This window comes from Gopherus flavomarginatus, chromosome 8 (genome assembly GCF_025201925.1).
Source record: "Gopherus flavomarginatus isolate rGopFla2 chromosome 8, rGopFla2.mat.asm, whole genome shotgun sequence".
NCBI lineage: Eukaryota > Metazoa > Chordata > Testudines > Testudinidae > Gopherus > Gopherus flavomarginatus.
Window position 1 is genome coordinate 89,055,210 of NC_066624.1, and position 24,397 is coordinate 89,079,606.

Consider the following 24,397-nt stretch of genomic DNA (forward strand, 5'->3'; position numbering starts at 1 on the left):
TTTAAAAACAAGTCACACTAAATAGACATGCAGAAAATAGCCAAACAAAATCACACAAAATAAACACTGAGAATTCTTAAAAGGAGTTCTAAAAGTTTAGGGCTCATTCGTGAAACACGCCACCAACATGGTTACGTGTTGAGTGAGAGAGAATTCCACAGCTGCATTCTCCTGAGAGGAACAGAAAGAAGGGGTGAGACAGAGAAAAGGATCTCTGCACCCCATTTTCTTCAGCTTGTTTGTGCAGTGGGACAGTTTGCAGTTCCAACCCTATGACAAAGAGGAAGTTCTCTTGCTTCTTCTAATACAGTGCAGCTCTGACCTTTCAACAGCTATTTAGCTAATCTGAGATCTCAGGCAGTGGACATTCCCTCAGGTAGCTACATTATCAAGTAGGAATTTTCATGCCCTTTTAATGTTGGTCTTGCTTCCCAACCCTCAGCCTCTTAAAACTAATGTAAGCCGATGGACGTGAAAGTGATTTTTTTGGTCTGGATTTAAGCCTTTTGATGAATATAAACCAAAACAATTAGTGCATCTCTAATTTAGAAGCCAGTGTCAAAGTTAGACTGAGTACTCACAGTTTGTCAGACTACTCTGTTTTATTAGCACAGCGCTCTGCTAATAACACTCAGATAATGTGAGCACCGTGCAAGATACAAACTATCTTATTTATACAGATAAAAGGGCGCGAACTAAACAAAGGGACAAAGAAAGCAAAACTGTAAAATTTACCTGGGGCACAGCATGCATATCCTACTTCCTTACTAACTCTTACTGATCTTCTGTTAATGTTTCGCCATTAGCACCATTGTTTATGCCTAATGTTTCTTTTTCTGGCACCTGTATTTCAACATTTCTTATTTCTGCTTAAAGGTACATACAACATTTCTTTAATCCATTCTTATTTTTACAATATAATTCATTCTATTTTCACAATCCCTCCTTTTGGTCAAGCTTACGCCATAGAATCATAGAATCATAGACTATTAGGGTTGGAAGGGACCTCAGGAGGTCATCTAGTCCAACCCCCTGCTCCAAGCAGGACCAATCCCCAGATTTTTACCCCAGTTCCCTTAATGGCCCCCTCAGGGATTGAACTCACAACCCTGGGTTTAGTAGGCCAATGCTCAAACCCCTGAGCTATCCCTCCCCCCATGACCAACAATTACTGGGTTCCACAAATCAATCGTTCTTTATTTCTTCATCAGTGATACTTAAAATCAGCATATTAGCACTCTGGTTTGGGGCAGCTATCTGTGTGGCATGTCTTACACCATTTTGGATGCAACAGAAGATTAACTGAAGACATACAAAAATCATTAGGATTCCAAACAGGATAGTCAGGGTTCCCTGAAACAACCAGTTTTCTATGCCAGAGAAATTGAACAGGTTACTTAGCCACTTCCATAAAGAACTCGGCTGTACATGGGGAAGATATGCAATTTGTTCTGAGTGTCTAGCGCGACCTATTACCTCATTGGTATCGTCAGGTATAAACACACAACACTGTATTCCAATGAGAGCACGGGTCCCTCCTTTGGCTGCCAGCACTATGTTCAATGCCTGATGGTTTTGGAGAGCCACCTGTCAGATTGCCCCTGTTTCTTTGGCCAGGGCTCAAACTTTCTCCAGCTTTATTTGCCATTATTTTAACTACTGCTTGTAACCTCAGGACCTTTTTGCATGGTGTATTACTCCCCCAAGTGTTATTGCTGTTTCATATTGTGTTAAACGGATGAGGTCCTCCAGTGAGGTCTGGGGAATTGAGCGGGATAGCCAGGACAGGAACACCAGTTTGAGAGTGGGCTGGGATGTGGCTGCAGACCCAGCATTTAGAAATATTAAGAGTCTGAGCTATCCCCACTTGCTGCTGGATAAAAGAATTATCATTGTGGACTCCCCAGACTTTAAGACACCAACAGCCGAGGAACAGGTGCCACCAGAGGCCCATGTTGGAGGCAGGGCCCTTCTGGTTCTGACAACCTCAACTGAGGGAACCGCAGTCATGGTTTTACGTCCACCAGGCAGCAGGCGCTAGGCTCACTACTGCTTCTTCTTGGGCCTTGCTTTAGGTCATCATCTGTTTCTGGCAATCCTTACGAGAGCGTAGATTATAAGGTATTGCAGGCTGTTCCTCTATGTCTTCTTCTGGAGTCAAAATTGACTCTGAGTGGTCCTGAGGTGATGATTGGTTCACTGGGGGTGGTGCATTCTTACACTGCAAAGCATGTATCCACTCTGCGATGCCAGACAGTTTAACAGCCATCTGGGTAGTAAGGAGTGCCTGATGATTCTTTGATGTTCTTTAAGTCTCTTTGCTTCTTACCTTGACTCTAGCTATAACAATGGCCTTCACACCTTATCTTTTCCTGATGCATACATTCCTCATTCACACAAACAGATTGAGAATACAAACAGCAGTATTTTATATCGAGCAAAAGGCATAGCAAATGAAATCTTGCTAAGTTTTACAATCAATAATCAAGACAACTTACATTGAGACCCAGGCCTTCAATATTTCTCTAATTTACTTAACATAGACACAATAGAGAATCCTGTCTCTTACTAACTAAATCTTAAAACAAAGAGTTAAGAGGGCCCAATTTGTAATGCATATGGAAAATGGAATCTTATAGTCCTAGAGGATCATTTCTTTCTGCTATTCAAAAAGGGTGGCTAGCAGGATGAAATCAAATCATACATTAATTCTTATGGGACATTATAAAATCCTGTTCCTACATATTCCCCTTTTGACACTAAGATTATTAATCGCTAGTGTCACTTCTTATTTAGTCCAAGTAATATAAAATACTGGGAGGTGATTTGGGCCTATGGCTTTAGCTTTGCATACGTTCGTTTTATCCAACAACACATTTTAAACATTTCAATGAAACACATACAATTTAAAACCAAAAACAATTGGGGTAGTAACATTAGTATGCCAGTAGTTGTGGGAGACCATCCAGAAAATATGTTATACCAATGGTAAGCTGTTATGTCTTTCTGCAGTGGCAATTTTTAACATGTCCCCATTTGCGTGTATAATATGAACGGTTCCGTTTCCCACATTGTTTTTTTTCTAGGAACTATGTTACCTTTTTACCTTTTAACAGATGATTGGTAACTGTTTGCCATTCAATGCCAAGATAGATAGAGAACTCAGCTAAATCAGTGCTTACAGTAAGCTGAGACTCTCTTTTTGTTGTTGTGGCAAATAGTAAATGTGATTATTGCTAAACACAGTACTTACATTACATTTACATTTGTCTTCTGGTGGGTTGCTAACACTTTTTAAACACTTTCCCCCAAGAATTAACACATACACATAGCCCATTATACAGTACTTTGGATTTTCTGAAAGATAAAAATAACATTTTTCTACCATTTTTGGGGTGGCATTGATTATTGCTTAAAGATTCTGTTCTTTTACAAATACCCTTGCTGATTGCAGGCAAAACAGAGGAATTACCCCCATATTTTCCAGTGTGTTTTTTTTTAATCTTTAAGGGTTATGGGGAAATTATTCCACTGTTAAGTGATTAAATTCATGAGGTGGTGTACCTCAAGTCTTTCCTCTTATATAGCAGACCAAGTTTGTAATGTTTTTCCTGCTGTGTTAAGCTTTAAGTTTATTCACAGGTAATAGCTGAGAAGCATCATTACCATATTACCTTAAAGGATTTTTCCAAAAATCATACACACTATAAGTTGTTAAGGGGTACTTACTAACATTAAATTTATTTCAATGTTTAATATTAACAATAATATTAGCATCAAATCTATTAAAGGTATCTTGTTATACCATGCCTTTTATTTAGGCAATTTGTTTGCTGACCAGGTATGTTTTTTATTTGCAGCTTCTTTTGTGCTGGCAATTCTTATCTTTCTTTATCAGTTAGGTAATTTGCATCAACACAGGCTTGGTTTTTGGATTCAAAGCCATCAGCAGAGCTCAGAGACTCTGTCTTAACACACAGGGATCTGAAAAAGAAAACACAGCCTATTGCGACTCTTTTTGGAGCCCTAATAGGATTTTAATTCAGCAGTATGTTTCATTTGCATTTCTTTTACTCCTTTCTACAATATACACTGCACATGTCCTAGGGAAAATGCACATTCCTTCTATACTATAACTTTTTAAAAACATCAGCCATATCAATTTTTACATAAGGTGTGACTGTTTCTTTTGTTCTTACGAGAGTTTTCATGTACCCTTATCAAAGTGACAGTCTGATTACACAGAGCCATCTTAAGGCTCAGTGTTTTTAACATTGCTTCTTTTTTTGTTTTGTGCATGTCACCTCTGCTGTTGCTTCAGAGGGTCACTGTTAATTTCTTATTCATTCACTACAGCTCTTATCTGCTATTGTTACAAAAAAACCCACCAACCAAACAAAAAGACTCCAGAATCTCTCCCTATTCTCCTGATTTTGACTGCCCTATTGCAGCCATGACTTGGTCTTTATTTAAAAACATTTTAATTTTTGTAAAGAATCAAGTTAACCCTTAAGGGTTAAATACTAAATCCCAAAGCCAAACACTGATTACCTGTGTCTTGCAAAAAGGTCTGTCAGTTTTGCAACTTTGAATTAAAGAGCCAAATGAATTTTTAGTGGCATTAAAAACAAAAAACCAATTTATCTTACACCTACAAAAAGAGTTTGACAAACCAGATGTGCTGGTTTAGATTCTTAGAACTTTACATATTTTCACAGACAAATAGATACATACACATTTTCTTTTCCTTAACACTGCTTTGTTTTTACATAGCTGTATATATATTTGGATTATTTACAGGCACTCTTTTGGAAAAGGGCGCATTTTTCCTTCAGAATGGCTGCAAAAAAACCAAGAATTCTCCCTTTAATATGGTCCTTTTTAACATTTTCACAAAGTTTAACTGCTTAATTCTCTCCAGCCTCTGTAGAATTAACTTTTCACTGTCTTTCCTTAAATCACTTGTTTATCTCCCAATATGACACCTTCATGAACTTAAACTTAACTATTTTAAGTATTGTTCCAGGGATTTATGCCTGCACTTACTGCTTTTCTTACTCCTGACGCTATGCCCTTAGGGTTTCCAACCTGTTTTTCAGTTTCTTTATCTGTTGCTTGCCTGCTTGTCTGGGCCCAATCCTGCTTTTTCCAATGAACCATTTTTGTGAGTGATATTGTGGTCATTTCACAATTTTGAAAGAAATGTTTAAGGAAAGGGACCAGGAAAGGTGGGGGCCAGTTGAGGAGCCCACCCTCCTTGCTGAATTGGTAGTGGAACACTAAAGAATCAGTTTTTGAGGCAGACAACAAAGGGGAACAGAACAAGGGACTTTTTGTCCTTTTTACAATGAGATGGGAGTAAGAAGGGGGTTGGATCGATCCGGGGTTTGGAGAACGGGGTAAAGGTAAAGCCCATACTGGAAATTATGCAAGACTGAAGGCTTCACACAGAAAATTGTTACGTTTCAATCAGGTTTTTAAAAAAGTAGGATAATGCACATTTTTTTAAAAAGTAATGAAATAAAAATGCAAAGATTTTTAGTGTGGTTAAATTTATTATAACATATACACATAAGTGGCATTTATAATCTGAATAAAATTAGACATTTCTTAGTATAATCTTAGTGAGTTGAAAAATTGCCATGCTTTTTCCAGTCCCTTTTTTTGGTTGCTGTTCATATTAATTTTGTGTCCAATTCAATAGCACATTATCTTGATGTAAAATAATGAACCTTTACAAGATGGATTCTTGCATAGTAGCATATTCTGAAAAGATGAAAGATAATACATTTCTTTCAGCAGTTGAAAGTGAGAGGTAGAGCCCCATTAAATAAAGTGGCATTTGTAATGAAAAAATACTTAACCATTATAATGTGAAAGGACAATTTTACATAGAAGTCTATATAGTAGAACCTCAGAGTTAAGAACATCTTAGGAATGGGGGTTGTTTGTAACTCTGAAATATTCATAACTGAACAAAATGTTCTTTCAGAAATTTACAATTGAACATTGACTTAATATAGCTTTGAAACTTTACTATGCAGAAGAAAAATGCTGCTTTTAACCATCTTAATTTAAATGAGACAAGCACAGAAACAGTTTCCTTGCCTTGTCAAATCTTTTTTTTTTTAAATTTCCCTTTTTTTAGTACTTTATGTTTAACACGGTACTGTACCGTGTTTGCTTTTTTTAATCTCTGCTGCTGCCTGATGGTGTACTTCCAGTTCTAAATGAGGTGTGTGGTTCACAGAGTTTGTAACTCTGAGGTTGTACTATAGTACAATGAAGATGCTATTGAAAATGAGGAGGTATGACAATAAATGGCCAAACTGTGCAATTACAATGTGTAATCCTTACTAATGCAAGTAGCAATGCAAGTAGTCAGTGGGACTACTTCTGCTAATAAAGATTATGTGTATATGGATTATCCCTGTAGGGATCTGAAATACTTATCAGATTTTGAGAAAATCTACAAGAGTTATACATAGGTGTTCTAATTCATATGAAAAGCTTTGGTTTGAGTCTAAGAAAGCAAAATTTAGTCTGTGTGCAAACATTGTCTAATGCCATAAAATACATTATGGCAGTGAAACAATACATAAACATGTACCCTCATCTTTGATTTCATTATATTGATAAATGTTGGGAAGTTCTAATGTACTCCAGTTCTAGAAGTCACCCATTAACACAAAACCTATAAACATAAAATATTTGCAGTTATTTCATTACCGATTTACAGGTGTGACAGTGTTGGGACTCATCACCCAGCACCTCCTACTGGTTGTCTCTGGGAATTAGCTCAGTCCAGTGGAGTGCCCTCTCCTGGTAGTGTCCCGCCTGTTGTCTCGCCCTTGGTTGGCATCTGAGCCCATGTAGCTCCCCAGCTCACAGCGTCCTCTTCCAGACCACTGCCCTCCAGTAGTGCCCCTCAGTCCATCCACACCCCCTTCCGCAGGGAGGGGAGGGGGGTGACTAGCAGTCCTTCTACACCCCAGCCAACATGTCCAATCATGCCCCCAAAGTCTAATCCCTCTTGTCAGGGATCTGGCATAATCTATGATGGCCACTCCCCACGGCCGATGGCTGGGTGTACTGCAAGGAGGGGGGGGAAGGGGGAACCAACCCAGGGACCGTCTGGCAGCAGCCTCACTGTCCTCCTCCTCTTCTCTCATCTGTCCACTTCCCTGGGCTACTTCCCCTATAGCCCCTTGCACTCACTAGGCCCTTTCCTTCAGGGCCTGTAGCCTGGCAGACTTTGGGCTAGAGCTCCCTTCTGCTCCCCGAGCCCAGCCAGCACTGCTCTGTCCACAGTGCAGTCTCCCAGCTCTGGAGACATACCTTCCCCCACTGAAGATCTGGGATAGACTGCCTGCTTCCTTCCAGGGCAGCCTTTATATAGGTCTGAGCCTGGCTCTGATTGGCTCCCAACAAGCCCTTTTCTAATTGGCAGTCCATCTGCGCAGGCACACTGGCCTGCCGCAGCCTACACTCTCAGGGAGTGGGGCAGCTGCCCCAGTACAACAGGAAATAAATGTTAAAATAATGTGAATAGTAAAAATACCTTACATCATTATGATGTAAAAAACCCAAACATATTCCTCTGAGCTATGTCATACAGGATCTGGTTCTGGTCTTACATGCATCAACTATACCTTTGCTGTTAAATTACAGTTACTCCCGTTTTAGGCTGGTGTTGTTGGAGAAGAACCTGGCCCAATGGATATACTGTTTATCAGAAATTGCCCTGCATATTCTTTCCTCAGCTTCCAATGCAATGTGCTTTGCATTATTCAATAGTTAAAGTTACAAACAGATGCTCAGGAGCTAGACACACGTCATATTTTCCAAGGGATTTTTTTTTCTGTTTCAACTTATTGGGTTTCTGTACAGAGATGGAGCTCTTTGAAGTCACCTTCAAAAGGTCACTTTGACAACCATCCCTCTGCCCACAAATGTCAAGCTGTTGTTGAAACAAGCACGAAAGGTCAGCCGGAAAAAATAATTCAAAGGGAAAGGGGATATGAATATTTTTTACTAGTTATTACAAGAGGGTTTTAAAAAATTAAATCCAACTAGGTTTCTAGAAGTGATAAGTGAGCCCAGTTTACAGTGTTTACTAGGCCATGTCTACGCTACAACCTTTGGTCGATGCACGTGACATCGGCATAAAGCCACCACAGTTAGTATATATACCTTGAGTGCATATATATTTGGTTCCTGACATCACTGCTGTGCATACTCCCTAGGAGTGCTTGTGTCAATGCACAGTGTGGTCCACCATGGGTAGATATCCCATTGTGAAACGCAGCACCATCCAGCACGCTGTCTTTTGGGAAGTTTTGGCACTACATGGTGAGGCAGAAATGAGTTGTACTGAGATGACTGGGAGCAAGGGGGCCAACTTCCCAGTATGCAACCCATTATGTCATCTATATCCCATAATTTTCATGCCTTTTTTCAAAATCACATGAACCTGCACAGCCCTCTTCGCTGTCCGCCATCCCTGGCAGAAGCATGGTGCCTGCAGAGCTCTCCACTATTGTAATAAGCATTACAAGCACAGGACACATGATCCTCTGGTATTTGCAGAGCCATAAGAAGAACTGACTCAGTGCGTAATGTGATCATTTCTTGGAGGACAGATTGCTTTGGGACATAGGGGGAATCAAGTCATGGTTGTTGATGGCATTCACAGAGCAGTTGCAGATAGTGGCGCACCACTTCTGGGCCCAAGAAACAAGCACTGATTGGTGGGATAGAATCGTAATGCAGGTTTGGGATGATGAGCAGAGACTGCAGAACTTTCCTGCCACGTTCCTGGATCTGTGTACCGAGTGCACCCCATCCCTCCAGCGCAGGGACATCAGAATGAGAGCTGCCATGACAGTGAACAAGCAAGTGGTGAATCACTGTGTGGAAACTTGCAATGCCAGACTGCTACTGGTCAGTGAGAAATCATTTTAGAGCTGGAAAATCTCTTGTGGAATCACCATCATGCAAGTGTGCAGGGGCATTAATTGCCTTCTGATCTGCAGCACTGTGACTCTCAGCAATGTGCAGGACACACTGGACAGATTTGCAGCAATGGGGTTCCCAAACTGTGGTGGAGCAATAGATGTCACATATATCCCTATTTTGGCACCAGACAATCTTGGGACAGAGTACATCAACAGAATGAGCTACTTTTTTATGGTTTTGCACGTGTTGGTGGATCACTGGGGATGCTTCATTGACATCAGGGTTGGCTGGTCAGGGAAGGTGCATGACTCTCACAGCTTTAAGAACACAGGACTGTTCAGAAAACTAAAAGCAGAGACTTTCTTTCCCAACTGGCAGATTACCACTGATGATGTTGAAATGCCAATAGTGATCCTGGGGGAACCTGCCTACTCCCTGCTTCCCTGCTCAAGAAGCTGTACACTGACCACCTTGACATACCCAAGGAAAGATTCAGCTACTCGTTCAGCAGGTGCAGAATGACAGTTCAATGCACTTTTGGTTGATAGAAGGGACGCTGGCATGGCTTACTCACAAGATTGGATCTCACTGAAAAGAAAACCCATCCTAATGGTTATAGCTCTCTGCTGTGTCCTGCATAATATATATGAAGCAAATGGGGAAAAATTGCTGCTGGGGTGGAGTTGGAATGGTTGTCTAAGATTGAACAGCTAGACACAAGTGCTATTAGAAGAGCTCAACTTGGAGCTCAGGGAAACTTTGAAAGAGCATTTTGACAGTGAGCGACAGTACTGCATTGTTGTGGTCTGTGCTCTACCTGGCCCTGCTGTTTTGGGGCCAGTTAGGAACTGTGTGGTGCTTGATGTACATCTATAAACATAACACTGTCAATGCATCTATTAATTTTGTATGCTTGCTGTACATTTATGATTACTACACTGTTTTTTCACTGAGCCGATGAGTTGTCACATTGTACAATAACAAGTGAGTGTTTTCACAACTGCTAAGCACCTTCAGCATATGTTGTAAACTAATAAAGATGAATTATTTTCCAAATAATAGAATTTCATTCATAATAAAACCAGTGCAAAGAAAAAATGGTATAATTTAAAAGCAAATGCATAAAAAATTTAATATATTAATTTAACAGAAATTTACAAGGAGAGAGAACATTTTACCTACTCATACTGTAACTGTGGCTTTCCTTGGTCAGCGTATGTGAAGCTGTGGTTGTCCTTAATGTCCTCTGGGATGGAGTGGCAGGGGAAGGGATGTGGCCCCTGATGCCATGTGGAATGTTGGGTGGAATGTAGGGAGATGCTATGCTGGAGTTTTCTACGGATTGCCAAGGGAGGCGAGTCCATGATTGTAGAACCTGCAGGTCCACAAGTGTCTGCAGCATCTATATTTGCTGCCGGAGAAGCCCCCTTATGCTCTGGTATGTCTCCCTCTCCTTTTTGTGCTGGGACTCCTGGGCCTCTCTCCTGTCCGCTCTTTCCCTCTCCAGGTTGTCTGCAGTGTTCACCCTCCAGACCTATTTCTCACAGTCTAAGGCAGCACTGGCTTGCACAGTTTCATTGAACATGTCACCCCCAGTCTTCTTCTTTCTCCTTCCCTCCTCCCTCCCCCCGGCTCAGGCGTTCCGCAGTGTGGAGGAGTACCTCTCAAGGCTGCAATGGAAGCGGATGCAGATAAAACACAGAGGTACCAATGTCGTTATAGACCCATTGGAAAGCAAAAGTTAAGATTCAGAACTCTCTTCCCTTGCTCCTCTAAAGCATAAACAAGACATGCCTATTGACACTTCTGCTTCAGAGTGCTTGTGCACAGCACCACTCACAGAACGAGCCACGGAGAGTGTTCTGGCTGGGGTAATGACAAGGGAATTGCTCAGTTGCATGAAATGGCACTGAATACTGGCACTGTTTACACAGGTGGTGGTGATTTTAGCTGATATCTCACTCTTAAGAGTAACAAAAGCACAGATAGCACAGCTGCTACTCGTATTCCACAGCCATCCAGGCCCATGTGCTGTTAGCCCGTTTATTGCAATGATGTCACCAGAAGTTATCGCTGACTGGCATGGGGAAGCGTCCTACCACAGAGGAAGAAATAAGGTTGCCATCCCTAAAACCCTGAGGGAGAGGATTGCAGAGTAATGAAAGGCTCATTGTGATCTCTCAGGAGGATTCCAGGGACATTTCTGTGCACGTAAACAAAATGCTCCATATGACCTCCCCGGCCTAACTCTATAGAGGCATGAAAAGCGGATAACTCCACCCCTCATTGTTGTATTGCTACCTCTTCTACTATGAGTAAATTAACGAAGTCAGCTGTGTCCTGTTGAGTTGGGGGAGATGGGGTTGCACAGAACAATGGAGACCTGCTATGTGTGCTTGCCAGGCTGGAGAATCAGAAAAGGCATTTCAAAAATTCACAGGGCTTTAAAGGAGAGGGAGGGACTTTCAGTGTCAGTGATCTTCTAAGCAGTGGAGTTAACAATTGTGACCAGAGCGATCAGTGTTGGGCATTGTGGGGCAGCTGCTGGAGACTGCTAGGGTCGACAAAGGTAACACCGTACCTACATTTATGCTGTGTCAACCTCACTACATCAACCATTGCTCACTGCTGCTCATGGAGGTGATGTTACTGTAACAGGGAACCTGTATCGATGGCAGACAAATTAAGTGTAGACACATGCATAATAAGGTGTATGCAACGTCGCTTACAGCAACCTAACTTTGTAGTGTAGACCAGTCCTAATACATGAACCAGGAGAAAACGAAGCAAGTTTTCTGGAGCACTTTGCAAATGGCTCGTATCTGTTGAATAATTAAGACATGGGTGTTCACACTGTTTCAAATGTTTAATTGTAGCAACTGTTTTAAAACAAAACATAAAATAGACGTTTAATACATTACCAAATTATTTACAGAATCATCATAAAAGAAAACATATTTATTATAGACCAGTATGACAGTACTTTACAATTAGGTCAAGTTGAGGGCTGCATCTAGATTGCATTTTATTCCCTCCTAAATACAATCAGATGTTAACACACCATCAGTTAATATTCTTCCTACACACAATACTAATCTCTCTTTGGGAGGGGTGGAAGAGGTGGTGAAAACCAACCAATCAACAAAGAAGACTCCAAGGTAATGATGGATTAAGCCTTTTTGGTGCCCTCGGGGAAAAATGTTGCCCCTCTAGCCCACTCCCCCTATGGGTATGTTGCCCCAGTTGGGGTGCTACCTAGGGTATCGGTGCTGAATTTAGCAAAAAAACAAAACTTATATCCAGGAACACATTGGACACGTGTTCAAGTAATCAGATGGCATCCAGTGGGCAATAACAAAACATACCATCAAGTCAAAGCAAAAGGAAAGTAGAGCCACTTTAAGAGGACTCCATCTGTGTATTGCTTTTCAATCTTGGTTACTGGATTTCACCCTTCATTTCCTGTTGTCCTGGGTGTGGGGTAAGTGGCCCATAGATTAATACATCGCTTCTCTGAGGAAAGCACTTGCTTAAACTTAGTTGGGATTTTTTTCCTGCGCTGAACAAGGCTGTGAGAAAAGTTGCCACCTCATTTTTGAGCCAAGCATTCCAGTTTTAAAGAGTGCCAAGTATTCTTGCTGGGCCCCAAGACTTGTATCTAACAAGATGTTTACAATCCTTTGATCTGGTGCTTTAGACTGGAATTCAACTGAGAAGGGCTTATCAGATCAAGCTGTGCTCCTACACTGCCTTCTACCTGCTTTCTGTAGAAGACAGCAGAAAGCAGTAACTTCAGATATAACAGGGTGCCCATTTACGATTTGTTGAAAAAATATAGATTTTTTTTAATGGAATAGATCTTAGAATAGATTTTTCTTGACAATATAGTTTGTAGTTAAATTTGAAATGCAGAAGCAGCTATAGTGTTACCACCCTCAATTTCAGTGCAGAAGAGTGGCACATTAAACCACAACTCCTAGCACAACGTGATCCATCTCCATCTTAGCAACCTCCAGTCTTCGGGCCTCATTCTCCTCAGATTTACACCAGTATAACCCCAGTGATTTCAATGCAATTATTTCTGATTTACAAACTGAGAAGTGAAACAGGTCCTTTGTGTTCACACCTCCATATTGAGGGTTAACTGCAAAGCAAAATAAAGTCAGCCCCGTGTTTTGTTTTGCTTCTTTGTGATCTCTAAAGAAGGGCTGAAAGGGTTTCTGCTTATTTCCCCCCATCCCTTAGAAATTCAGGCCTTTTCTATACTTCTCTCCTGGAAAATTTGGGATCATTATAGCTCTGCAAGAGATTAGGGCATCACATAAACCATGACAATGAAAGCTGATTGACAGGGAATGTGATTTTTGTTTAAAACTCTTTATTTTTTTCATCCCTATTTAACTCAAATGCCTGACAAATAGTTGGAAGAAAAGGGCTTGATGCATCATTTTGCTACAGTCCTTTTGCTAGACTGATACAAAGCGGTCAAAGAACAAGTGTAATTCCTCCCTTCTGGCTCTACCAGCTCGGCAGCAGGCTCCTCCCTCCCATAGCCCTGGGGGTATTTTCAGGCAGGCTGTGGAGGAGAGAGATAACCGATCCCTTGAAGGAGGCTGTGTGGCTGGGACAGATCTGCACCTCAGCCATACTGTGACCCTGCAATGGCATGTAGGGGCTATTGCAATAATGGTGCAAGATAGGGCCACTCTCAGGGTTGTGCCTTGGGTTGCACCATCCCTGGAAGCCTCTGAAGAGGTGGGGTGCACGTCACCCACACTTTCTATGCTAGTGCTTGCATGGGGATGACTCTGGCCTTGATAACCTTTAAAGATGAAGACAGCTGCATTTTATGCAAATTAAGCATGATGGTGTTGTTCCTGGCATGTTTCCAACATGACCCTTGTTTGGATCAAGTATGGACACCCTGTAAGGTTGGAAAGCTTCTTTTGCTTACATGGAAAGAGAAGGTGGGGGCAGGAAGCGGGTTCCTTAGATTCCATGGGATAAGTAAAGTGAACATTGATACATGTGTACAAAGGAATGTTGAGCGATTAGAACTTTGTTGAAATACATGTTACCATATTTACAGAATGTGCATGCTTACATGTCAGCTACCCAGATTCAAAGTTGATATTATAATGGTTAGTTACTTATATGGTACATAGGAATTGTGTCCATAACAGTGGAAACTTAAAGCACTTAGGCCTCTTTTATCCTGTATTCAGCTTCTGGCTTTAGCTATTTTTTCTGATAAATACTTCAGGCACAAGACAACAGTCATAGCAGAATTGTGACAGAAGGCCAAAAAATGTTAATAATCTTTCCTTAGGTGGGAATGGTTTGATCATTCAGTTTTCACAGGTTTCCATGGGTAGATTGCCCAGTGCCAACAAGCAGCCAAAGCAGCTTCTAAGCTTCTATTCAGAAAAGGTTTTAGAAATTATAGTAACAAAAAACAAAAGGTAAAACACAACAACCACCACCAGTGTTGCAATTCTCTAATCAATTGTGACAAAGTTCCTCTTCTACCTTGGTGGGTCCTGCGCTTATTGGCAGATTTGCTCACCTCAGTGATCTTCCCCACAGTCTGGGTCAACTCCTCCTGTGTCTGATCAGGAGTTGGGAGGTTTGGGGTAACCCGGGCCCGCCCTCTACTCTGGGTTCAGCCCAGGGCCCTGTGGATTGCAGCTGTCTATAATACCTCCTGTAGCAGCTGCATGACAGCTACAACTCCCTGGGCTACTTCCCCATGGCCTCCTCCAAACACCTTCTTTATCCTTACCACAGAATCTTCCTCCTGGTGTCTGATAATGCTTGTACTCCTTAGTCCTCCAGCAGCACACCCTCTCACTCTCAGCTCCTTGTGCCTCTTGCTCCCAGCTCCTCACATGCACTTCCTCTCCTCTGGCTCCTCCTCGCCTGATTGGACCGAGCTCCTTTTAAAACCCAGGTGTCCTGATTAGCCTGCCTTGATTGGCTGCAGGTGTTCTGATTACTCTAGTGCAGCCCCTGCTCTGGTCACTCAGGGAACAGAAAACTACTCATCCAGTGACCAGTATATCTGCCCTCTACCAGACTCCTGTACCCCACTGGCCTGGGTCTGTCAGATACCCCTCCTCCCTGCTCAACACCAAGGGGTTGGGCAGCTTGGGATGCCAGACAATGCACACGTGACAAGCCATCAGCATTGCCGTGACAGCTCCCTGCCCTGTGTTGCACACAGAACTGGAAAGGTTGGAGGGATAAGAACCACCTGGTCACCCTTGTGTTTTTCTCTTTGTTCCACTGCATCCATTGAAGAGGGGCATGGTCGGTCATGAGGACAAATCTGCGCCCGAGCAAGTAGTAGCGCAATGCTTCCATGGCCCATTTTACAGTGAGGCACACTCTCTCCACCACTGCATATTTTTGTTCCCTTGGAAGGCATTTCCTACTGAGGTAGAGAATTGGGTGTTCCTCCTCCCCGACCATCTGTGATAGAACGGCCCCCAACCCTACTTCCGATGCATCTGGCTGCAGGATAAATTCCTTGGTGAAATCAGGGGCTATCAGTACAGGGTTACTGCAGAGGGCAGTCCTTAGGTCTGTGAACACTTCCTCTGCTGCGTCAGACCATCTTACCAGATCAGGTCCATGGGCTTTTACTAGGTCTGTCAGGGGGCTTGCCCTTGTGGCAAAGTGGGGGATAAATCGTCGGTAATACTCCACTACACCTAGGAATGCCCGGACTTGTTTCTTGCGATGTGGACGGGGCCAATTTTAGATGGCCTCCAACTTGTTCACTTGGGGTTTTACCAGACCTTTTTCCCACAATGTAGCCAAGATATTTTGCATCCGTAAACTCTACAGCGCACTTGGCAGGGTTTGCTGTAAGACCAGCTCGCCTGAAGGTATCAGGGACTGCCTCCACCTTCTCTAGGTGGGTTTCCCAGTCTGGGGTATGAATGACCACATCGTCCAAGTAGGCAGCAGCATAACTGTTATGCGGGCATAATAGCTTGTCCATGAGGTGATGCAAAGTAGCTGGGGCCCCATATAGTCCAAAAGGGAGAATAGTATATTGAAAAAGACCATTTGGTGTAGATAATGCAATCTTTTCCTTTGCATCTTCTGCAAGGGGAATCTGCCAGTACCCCTTTGTCAAATCTAGAGTAGTCAAGTACCGTGCATTACCCAGACGGTCCACTAGTTCATCTATGCGAGGTATGGGGTACGCGTAGAACTGAGATACTTCGTTAAGTCGCCGGAAGTCATTGCAAAACCTTGTGGTGCCATCAGGTTTGGGCACCAGCACGATTGGGCTGGACCACTGACTGGGATTTTTCGATGATCCCCAAGTCCAGCATTTTTTTTACTTCTGTTTTTATTTCCTCCTTTTTCGCTGCTGGCACCCGATAGGGCCTCATTGTTATTCTGGCCCCAGGGTTCGTGACGATGTGGTGATGTGTCTCAGTTGTTCGACCCGGTTTTGTTGAGAACACATCTAGGTTCCAGAAGATCATCTCAGACACCTCATTCTTCTGGTCTGGTGTTAAATCGGGAGACACTATCACCTGCCTGGAAGGCTTGTTTTCCTGAGTTAGGTCTTTTTGGACAGTTATGCATGCCTCTTGTGCATGCCAGGGTTTCAGAAGGTTGATGTGATAAATTTGTTCTTGTTTTCGGCGTCCTGGCTGCCGCACCTTGTAGGTTACTTCCCTCACGGGTTCAACCACCTCATAGGGCCCCTGCCATTGGGCCAGAAGCTTGCTTTCTGCTGTGGGTACCAACACCATCACCCGATCCCCTGGTTGGAACTGTCGGACTTTTGCCTGGCGATTGTAATAGGTTCTCTGGGCCTGCTGTGCTTTTTCCAAATGTTCCCGTACAACAGGGGTGACACGGGCTATCCGGTCTCGCATCTGTATTACATGTTCTATTATATTTCTCCCCTCATTGGGTTCCTCTTCCCAGATCTCTTTGGCGATATCTAGTATGCCACAGGTGTGACGCCCGTATAATAACTCGAAGGGGGAAAACCCAGTTGAGGCCTGAGGTACCTCCCGGATAGCGAACATAAGGTAGGGTAGTAGGGTGTCCCAATCCTTCCCATCCCGACTTACCACCTTCCTTATCATAGCCTTGAGGGTTCGGTTAAACCTTTCTACTAACCCATCAGTCTGCGGATGGTAGACTGAAGTTCTCAGGGTATGTATATGGAGCAGCGTACACAGGTCCTTCATTAGCTTTGACATAAATGGGGTTATTTGGTCTGTTAATATCTCCTTTGGTAGCCCCACTCGGGAAAAGATCCCCACCAGCTCTTTGGCTATCGTTTTAGAGGCTGTGTTCCGAAGGGGAACGGCGTCTGGGTAACGAGTAGCATAGTCCAAAACAACAAGAATATATTGGTGGCTCCAAGCCGTCTTCTCCAGGGGTCCCACTAGGTCCATGGCTATTTGCTCAAAGGCGACCTCTATGATGGGAAGGGGTACTAAAGGTGCCCTCAGGTGGGGATGGGGACTGTGCAACTGACACTCTGGGCAGGACGCACAGTACCTCCGCACTTCTTCATGTACACTGGGCCAGAAAAACCGTAGTAGAACTCATGCCAGGGTCTTCTCTACCCCCAAATGCCCCCCAAAAAGATGACTATGAGCAAGACTTAATACAGCGTTCTGGTGTTTTTGAGGTACTAGGATCCGCTGTACCTTCTGCCCTTGTACTGGTGCAACCCGGTATAAGAGATTCTTCTTCATTATGAAGTAAGGTCCTGGTCCCTAAGTTTTCCCTTCCATGGGGACCCCATCTATTTCAGTCACCTTCTTCCTAATGTTGTCGTATCTTGGGTCTTCGGCCTGGTCCCATCCAAAATTTCCTCTCCCGGGGCTAATCTGCCCAAGATCTAGGGGCCCAGTCTCTGTTGCCTCTACTGGTTCAGAAGCGTTAGGGTGGGGGTCAGACTCAGGTGCTTCTCCCTCCTGGATGGCCTCCTTTTCAGCTGCTCAGGTCCACCTACCTACGAGAGCAACCCGCTGGCTTTGAGTCAGTATTCGGGTTCCCAAGGCTTTAGCTGCCCTCCTTTCCCTTTTCGACTTTCTACCCTGTCTGGGAATGGAAAATAAATCTGGGGATATTTCAGAGAAGACAGGGGGTTGACAGTCTACTGTGGAGGCGTCACTAACTTCAGGGTTCCCCTCTTTCTCCAATCCTCCTACTGAGAGTAAGTCTCCAAACCCTGGGAAGTCCCTCCCTATGAGCACCAGGTATGGGAGTTTAGGGACTACATCTGCTGCTAGTTTAACCCAGGGTGCCTCTTCCTTAACTGGTTGGGTCAGCTCCCTTGCCATCCTTCGCCTCTCTACCAGTGCAACGTAGGTGGAGGGTTCGTTCTGGCTTACCCAGGCACGAAGGTCTGGCAGTAGTCCCCTTATGTATCAGTTGATGACCAGAACCTCTAATATCTCCTTCTGGACTCCAGGACTCCATTCGCAACCACTTTCGTGCGAGATGGATGAGGTCATACAACTGGGACCACGGGGTTTTGTCTTCCTGGTACCTCCACTCGTGATACCACGGGGCCCGCACTGCGGTCGTTACCCCAGATCTGGCCAGGATCTCTGCTTTCAGCTGGGGGTAGTCTGCTGCAGCCTCTTCAGGCAGATCATAGTAGGCCTTTTGGGCCTCCCCACACAGGAAGGGAGCAAGGATGCCAGACCACTGATCTCGAGGCCAGGCCTCCCGTAGGGCTGTCCTCTCAAAGGCCAGAAGGTATGCCTTTACATCATCCTCCCGCGTCATTTTCTGCAGCCAATGGCTAGCCAGTATGATCTACGTCCCATCATGGCCACAGTTCAGCTCTGTAAGGGTCTTTACCTGGTTTACCAGTTCCCGCAACAGAGCTCGGTCTTGAGAAGCCTGGTCCATAAGCAGGCAATTAGTCTCTTGCTGCAGCCACACTGCCTCCTGTTGGGCAGCTGCCTGGACACGGGTAGCCTCCTGCTGGGCCACTGTGGCTTGTATCAATGCCTGAACTAAGTCATCCATTATGGTGAAAAAAATATAAACCCTCTATCTTTTTTTTTTTTTAAATCACCCTCCTTCTTCTGCCGCACTGTGCATACCAAATCCCAACCCTGGCACCAGTTGTGACAAAGTTCCTCCTCTACCTTGGTGGGTCCTGCGCTTATTGGCAGATTTGCTCACCTCAGTGATCTTCCCCACAGTCTGGATCAACTCCTCCTGTGTCTGATCAGGAGTTGGGAGGTTTGGGGGGAACCTGGGCCCACCCTCTACTCCGGGTTCCAGCCCAGGGCCCTGTGGATTGCAGCTGTCTATAGTGCCTCTTGTAACAGCTGCATGACAGCTACAACTCCCTGGGCTACTTCCCCATGGCCTCCTCCAAACACCTTCTTTAGCCTCACCACAGGATCTTCCTCCTGGTGTCTGATAACACTTGTACTCCTTAGTCCTCCAGCAGCACAGCCTCTTACTCTCAGCTCCTTGTGCCTCTTGCTCCCAGCTCCTCCCATGCACTTCCTCTCCTCTGGCTCCCCCCAGCCTGACTGGAGTGAGCTCCTTTTTAAATCCAGGTGCCCTGATTAGCCTGCCTTGAGTGGCTGCAGGTGTTCTGATTACTCTAGTGCAGCCCCTGCTCTGGTCACTCAGGGAACAGAAAACTACTCATCCCGTGACCAGTATATTTGCCCTCTACCAGACTCCTGTACCCCACTGGTTTGGGTCTGTCACACAATATTATAAAAAACTATTAACTATTTGATGTTTTCCCATCCATACATTTAAAAAAAACCTACTTATTGGTATAGTCCAGTGGTTCTCAACCTTTTAGCTATTGTGGGCCATGTATGCAGCTCCTTGTTATGTGGGCCAAAACCACACAATGTACCTGTATGGCCCTGAGGATGTCACATGTGCTGCAGCTGTGTGTTGATTGAGCCGCAAGTGGCCTATGGGTCGCATGTTGAGAACCATTGCTATAGCCAAACAAAACAAAATTACTTGTTACAGAAGAGAAAAGTCATTGTGTTTGATAGATCAGTCGAAGCAGAAGAGGAGTGTCAGTCAAATCAGATTTACTACTCTAAGTGTCTTTTAATTGCTTTTGCCATCTTCTTCCCTTTTTCTGTATGCTTTATTTAACAATTGTATTTCTTCCTGATAACCATCTCTCTCCATATGCTGCTTTTTACTATTCCGCCTATGAGCTTCAACAGTATCTGGAATTGATATGTTAATATCGCTGTCAGGATTGTTTGATGGTATAAAGAGAGAGTAGGAAGCAGTTTCTCCTAAATCACACGAAACAAACCTGTTTTCTTTCCGTGAATAACGCAAAGATGGGGATCTGACCTGGGTAGATGACTGACTGATATTACTGATGATTGATACAGTATCCATGGCCTCTTCATTGTCACAAATTTCAAGAACTTCTAAATGAATTTTAACATTTGTGTCTGCAAATGTAGTAGGAGAATCCTCAGGGTTTGGCTCATGACCAACACTCTTTGATCGATACACTTCAATTTTCTTTGATGTGGGTGTTATTTTTTGACCTTCAGTGCTTACCTCGTAGGTAGATAAAGAGAGAGTTTTTCCCGTGGGTGCATGGAGAGATACAGTCCCTTGAAATGCACATAAAGGAATAGCTAAGGCCCCACCTGAGCGCTGGAAAGAAACAGAATTGCCATTATTTAATGTTCATTTCTGAAGTCAGAATCCATTATAAACAAGCCAATTATGCCTAGTTCATTAGCTTGCTTTCACTACTGTACATTTTCTCTAGGAACATTAGAAGCCCGGTATTTAAATCAACAATATTTTTTAAAAGGGTTTAAAGCACCTATTGTTTTCAGTGAGCAAGGCTCTTTATGATGCATTTTAATATAAAAGGCAAGGTTATTATCACAAGAGTGACTATGACTCAGTCATATGCATGGACACAAAGCGACTTCTTTATAAGAATTCATAGGATTTAAATGTAATAAAAGCCTGGTCCACATGGGGATCAGGACTGGGCTAGCTATGAACATATTTAAGCACAGTTGGTAATGGGAGATTCTGTCAGTTTCCCAAGCCAGTATGGGACGGGTTGGGACGGGAAGAAGAGGGAATGGTGAAAAGGGTGCTAGATAAACTATGCCAACTGGCACTCTATAGGACAGATTTATCACAGAACTAACTTGGTTACACAGAAACGGTGTTAGAACCCCGCTAGCAACTACCATGCTTCAATGTGGTTGTATGGTAGCAAGCACTGTTCTGCTCCCAGAGCAAGTCAGGATTTTAAAGGGTTGCAGTCCCCCCTGCAACAGAAGAACAGTCACTATGTTAAAACCATTGGAAAGTGAACTCCATTGCAGTCCTGAACTACCTTGTGTAATGCTGCAGCCAGGAATTCTTAGCATCTGCATTTGAGTTTATACAGAGAAAAGTCTTTCCAAAAGTTACATTTCTCCCCCAAAACATGTTAGTAAAGGTACAGGCATTACAAAGAGAGTCATTGAAAGGATCTGCGTGAGAAGGACTAGAAGAAATTGAGCACTTCTATATGGACTGCAGTAGCATAACCCCCTGGGGTTAGTCTGTATATTTTGTGTCTCCCCTCGGTGCCTGATCCACAGAGGAGGATTATCGATTACAGCCCCTTGCTACTGAGCTTGGGTCTTTAGCTCAAACTGTGAAGACTCAGTCTTTTAACTCTGGAGGTCTCCAGTTCAATCGCTGGTATTGGCTCTGCTGGCAGCTGTTACAATAGTAACTGCAGTCCTTGCAAAACTACAAATGGCTGAGCTACCTGGCACACAGGGATTGGAGAGTTGCCCCTGCAGGGCTTCTCTACCTCCTGCTCCCCAGCAGATCTGCTACAGTTTGGGCCTTGAGTGTCCCCAGAGCGGCAGCGGTCAGCATCTCTAATTAGCCTTATTCCAGGGCAGGAAGAGCCTTGTCTAAGGCAGACAAATACTTGCCACCTTTGCAGTGGGCCACCCTGGGAGGAGGTGCCAGAATAGTTAAGAGGAGGGATGCAGGGCAGAGGAGAAAATCACTATGACTCTGGAAAGCTGCACAGCCCAAATCCACACCCCCAGACACTTAGTACATCTACACTGGAGCTGGAAGATACAATTTCCAGCCTAAGCAGATGTACCTGCATCAGCTTTGATGGAGCAAGCACCTTAAAAATAGAAGTATAACCCTGGTGGCGTGAGCAGTGGGAGGAACTAGTCACACTAAGTATGTACCTAGGGTCCAGGATGGGATCGTACTTGGGGTGGCTAGTCCCTCTCGCTACAATGGCTACGCCTTCTATTTTTAGCATGCTAGCTCAGTCAGAACCAGTACAGGTATTTTACACCTTCCAGTTGCAGTGCAGACAGACTTTAAGTGTCTGCCACCTCTGCAGGCAAGGCCTCAGGCAGCAATTTGAGAGTCACCCAGATTTCCTCCCTGCTCATGTTATGGATCCAACATATATGACTACGGGAGCAGCTGCTGTTAAGGTACCAGACAGCAAGTTTGAAAACTTGGGACAGGGGGTTGGTGGTCATAGGAGCCTATATAAGAAGAAGCCCCAAATATTGGGACTGTCCTTATAAGATCAGGACATCTGGTCACTCTAGCTGCTGTATACAGGGCTAAAGGTTCAGGGAGCAACCCCCAGCCCCAGTTACTCTTCTCTGGACCCCTTCCCCATCTGCTGCTTCAACACAGTAGTCTTAGCTTTCTGGTAAACTGGGGAATGAAGTAACCAGAAGAGGAAAGGAGAGGAGAAGAATTAGCCAAAAGAGGGCTGGCAATAAACAGAAAGAAAAAGGATGACAAGGAGGGAAAAACCCACAGAAAATCAGGATTGGGGAGAGAAAATGGACAGAAAAAAATAGACAAAAAAAGAGAGACATCAGCAAATTTGTAAAGACACGGTACAAGTTTATAAGGCCAGCAGAGTGGGAGCAGCACCTATTTGCCCTCTAACCCTTCCCAAGGGAGGGCTTTAAAAAAGGGCAGGATGGAAAGTATTTAAGGTCAGCAAAATGTCCCCGATTTGTGATACAATTGTGATGAAGCCACATACAGCTGACAGACATGAATATTGGATAAATCCTACACTGCGGAGAGCTCAGATTAGAACCCTAGTTCCTCAGTTCCAAAAACTACAGGCCTTACCTGCTCAAGTCAAAGGGACACTCTCTCAGCTAATGCTAGCAGAGGGGCCATATTCTCTCTAATGGCTAACTACTAGAAGGGAACCAGGTAAAATAACTGGAAGCAGGGATGTATATTGGGATTACTTGGGAACTGAAAGATGGTTCCTCCATTTTGACTGGCCCTGATTTTCATCTCCTTTCACAGTCAAGCTGAGCAAATCGTTAGTATCAGAGCAGTTTAGCCCACTGACGTGAAAGGTAAATTTGCTCTTGAGAGGGCAAGGAAGGCAATTATTTGCGGGTTATTAAGGAAAAGATCTTGTGATGGAACCTGGTAGAATAAGTCAGGAGTTTTGCAGGGTTGCCATTCTGCTAATCAAGTTGTATGAATCCTTAACATAGATACTTGCAAAGAAAAATGGGATCTTATTGTGCAAGAGAATCTTATTAGACTCAGGCCTATTCAAGCTTGGACAAAGCAACTAGCCTGAAAAGAAGTTGATTAGCCCTGCCAGAAATTGGCCTGCTTTGCTGGAAGGAAATAAAAACAAAATTTGCCTTCTTTATAGATTTGTCAGAGAAAGAATTTGTCAAGAATTCCCCCAGTTTACATTAAGTAACAGAGGCAGCTGATGTTCTGTGTCTGGATCCAACTTTTAGTTCTGTCTATAAGTGTGTGAAAGCCCAATTTAATTCACAGTGTAGCACTGAATTCATACGGAGGGCAGGAATGGTGTGGCTTGCAGCAGTGGAGGGTAGTGGGCCAGAGAGTGAAGTAGTTCAGAAATTCATTTCCAAGTAAGTGATAAGACCTAGGACTCAATTCTCAGCCCTGGCTCTAGCTGCTTTCTTTGTGCTGTGCAGGCTCCTAGTCTACACCGTTTGAAGTTCTCTGTTCAAGGGTCAGTTAGTGTCCGCATTTCTGGCAGCTAATCTGGTTCAGCGTCTGGAGTACTTTCTAAAAAACACACTTAGGTTCTGAAGGACATCTAGAGTGTATGAAAAAACAAGATCAATAAGGACTGAACATTCTAGCACCTATTAAGCACAAGGTTAGATTCTTCTTTAAGATATTACAGATTTGTAAAATTGGATGTCTAAAAGACAGAGTATATCCGAGGCCATCAGAGTGAATTCTTTCTTGAACAGAATAAGTAATTGCCACTGCCATAGTTCTCACTGCTCTTTCTGCATTGTTTATTTTTGAGTAAGAGATCAACATCCATCTTAAGTAGCCAAATGTTCATGCCAAATTTATACTTTTCCCGGTGTTCAGTGAACTATCTAATTTCAATAGT

General features: G+C 43.7%; 2 protein-coding genes across 2 annotated transcripts in view; one reads left to right on the forward strand and one right to left on the reverse strand.

The window, feature by feature from the left end:
* Positions 1–24,397, forward strand: part of P2RY1 (purinergic receptor P2Y1) — a 1,183,293-nt gene that overhangs the window by 865,508 nt on the left and 293,388 nt on the right. The window lies entirely within an intron of this gene.
* The window catches only part of GPR149 (G protein-coupled receptor 149), a 39,996-nt gene continuing 35,328 nt past the window's right edge, over positions 19,730–24,397 (reverse strand). Inside the window, exon 4 of the mRNA XM_050965915.1 lies at positions 19,730–20,622. Within this exon, the coding sequence (XP_050821872.1) occupies positions 20,050–20,622 (573 nt within the window). The 3' untranslated portion in view covers positions 19,730–20,049. The remainder of the gene's footprint in view (positions 20,623–24,397) is intronic.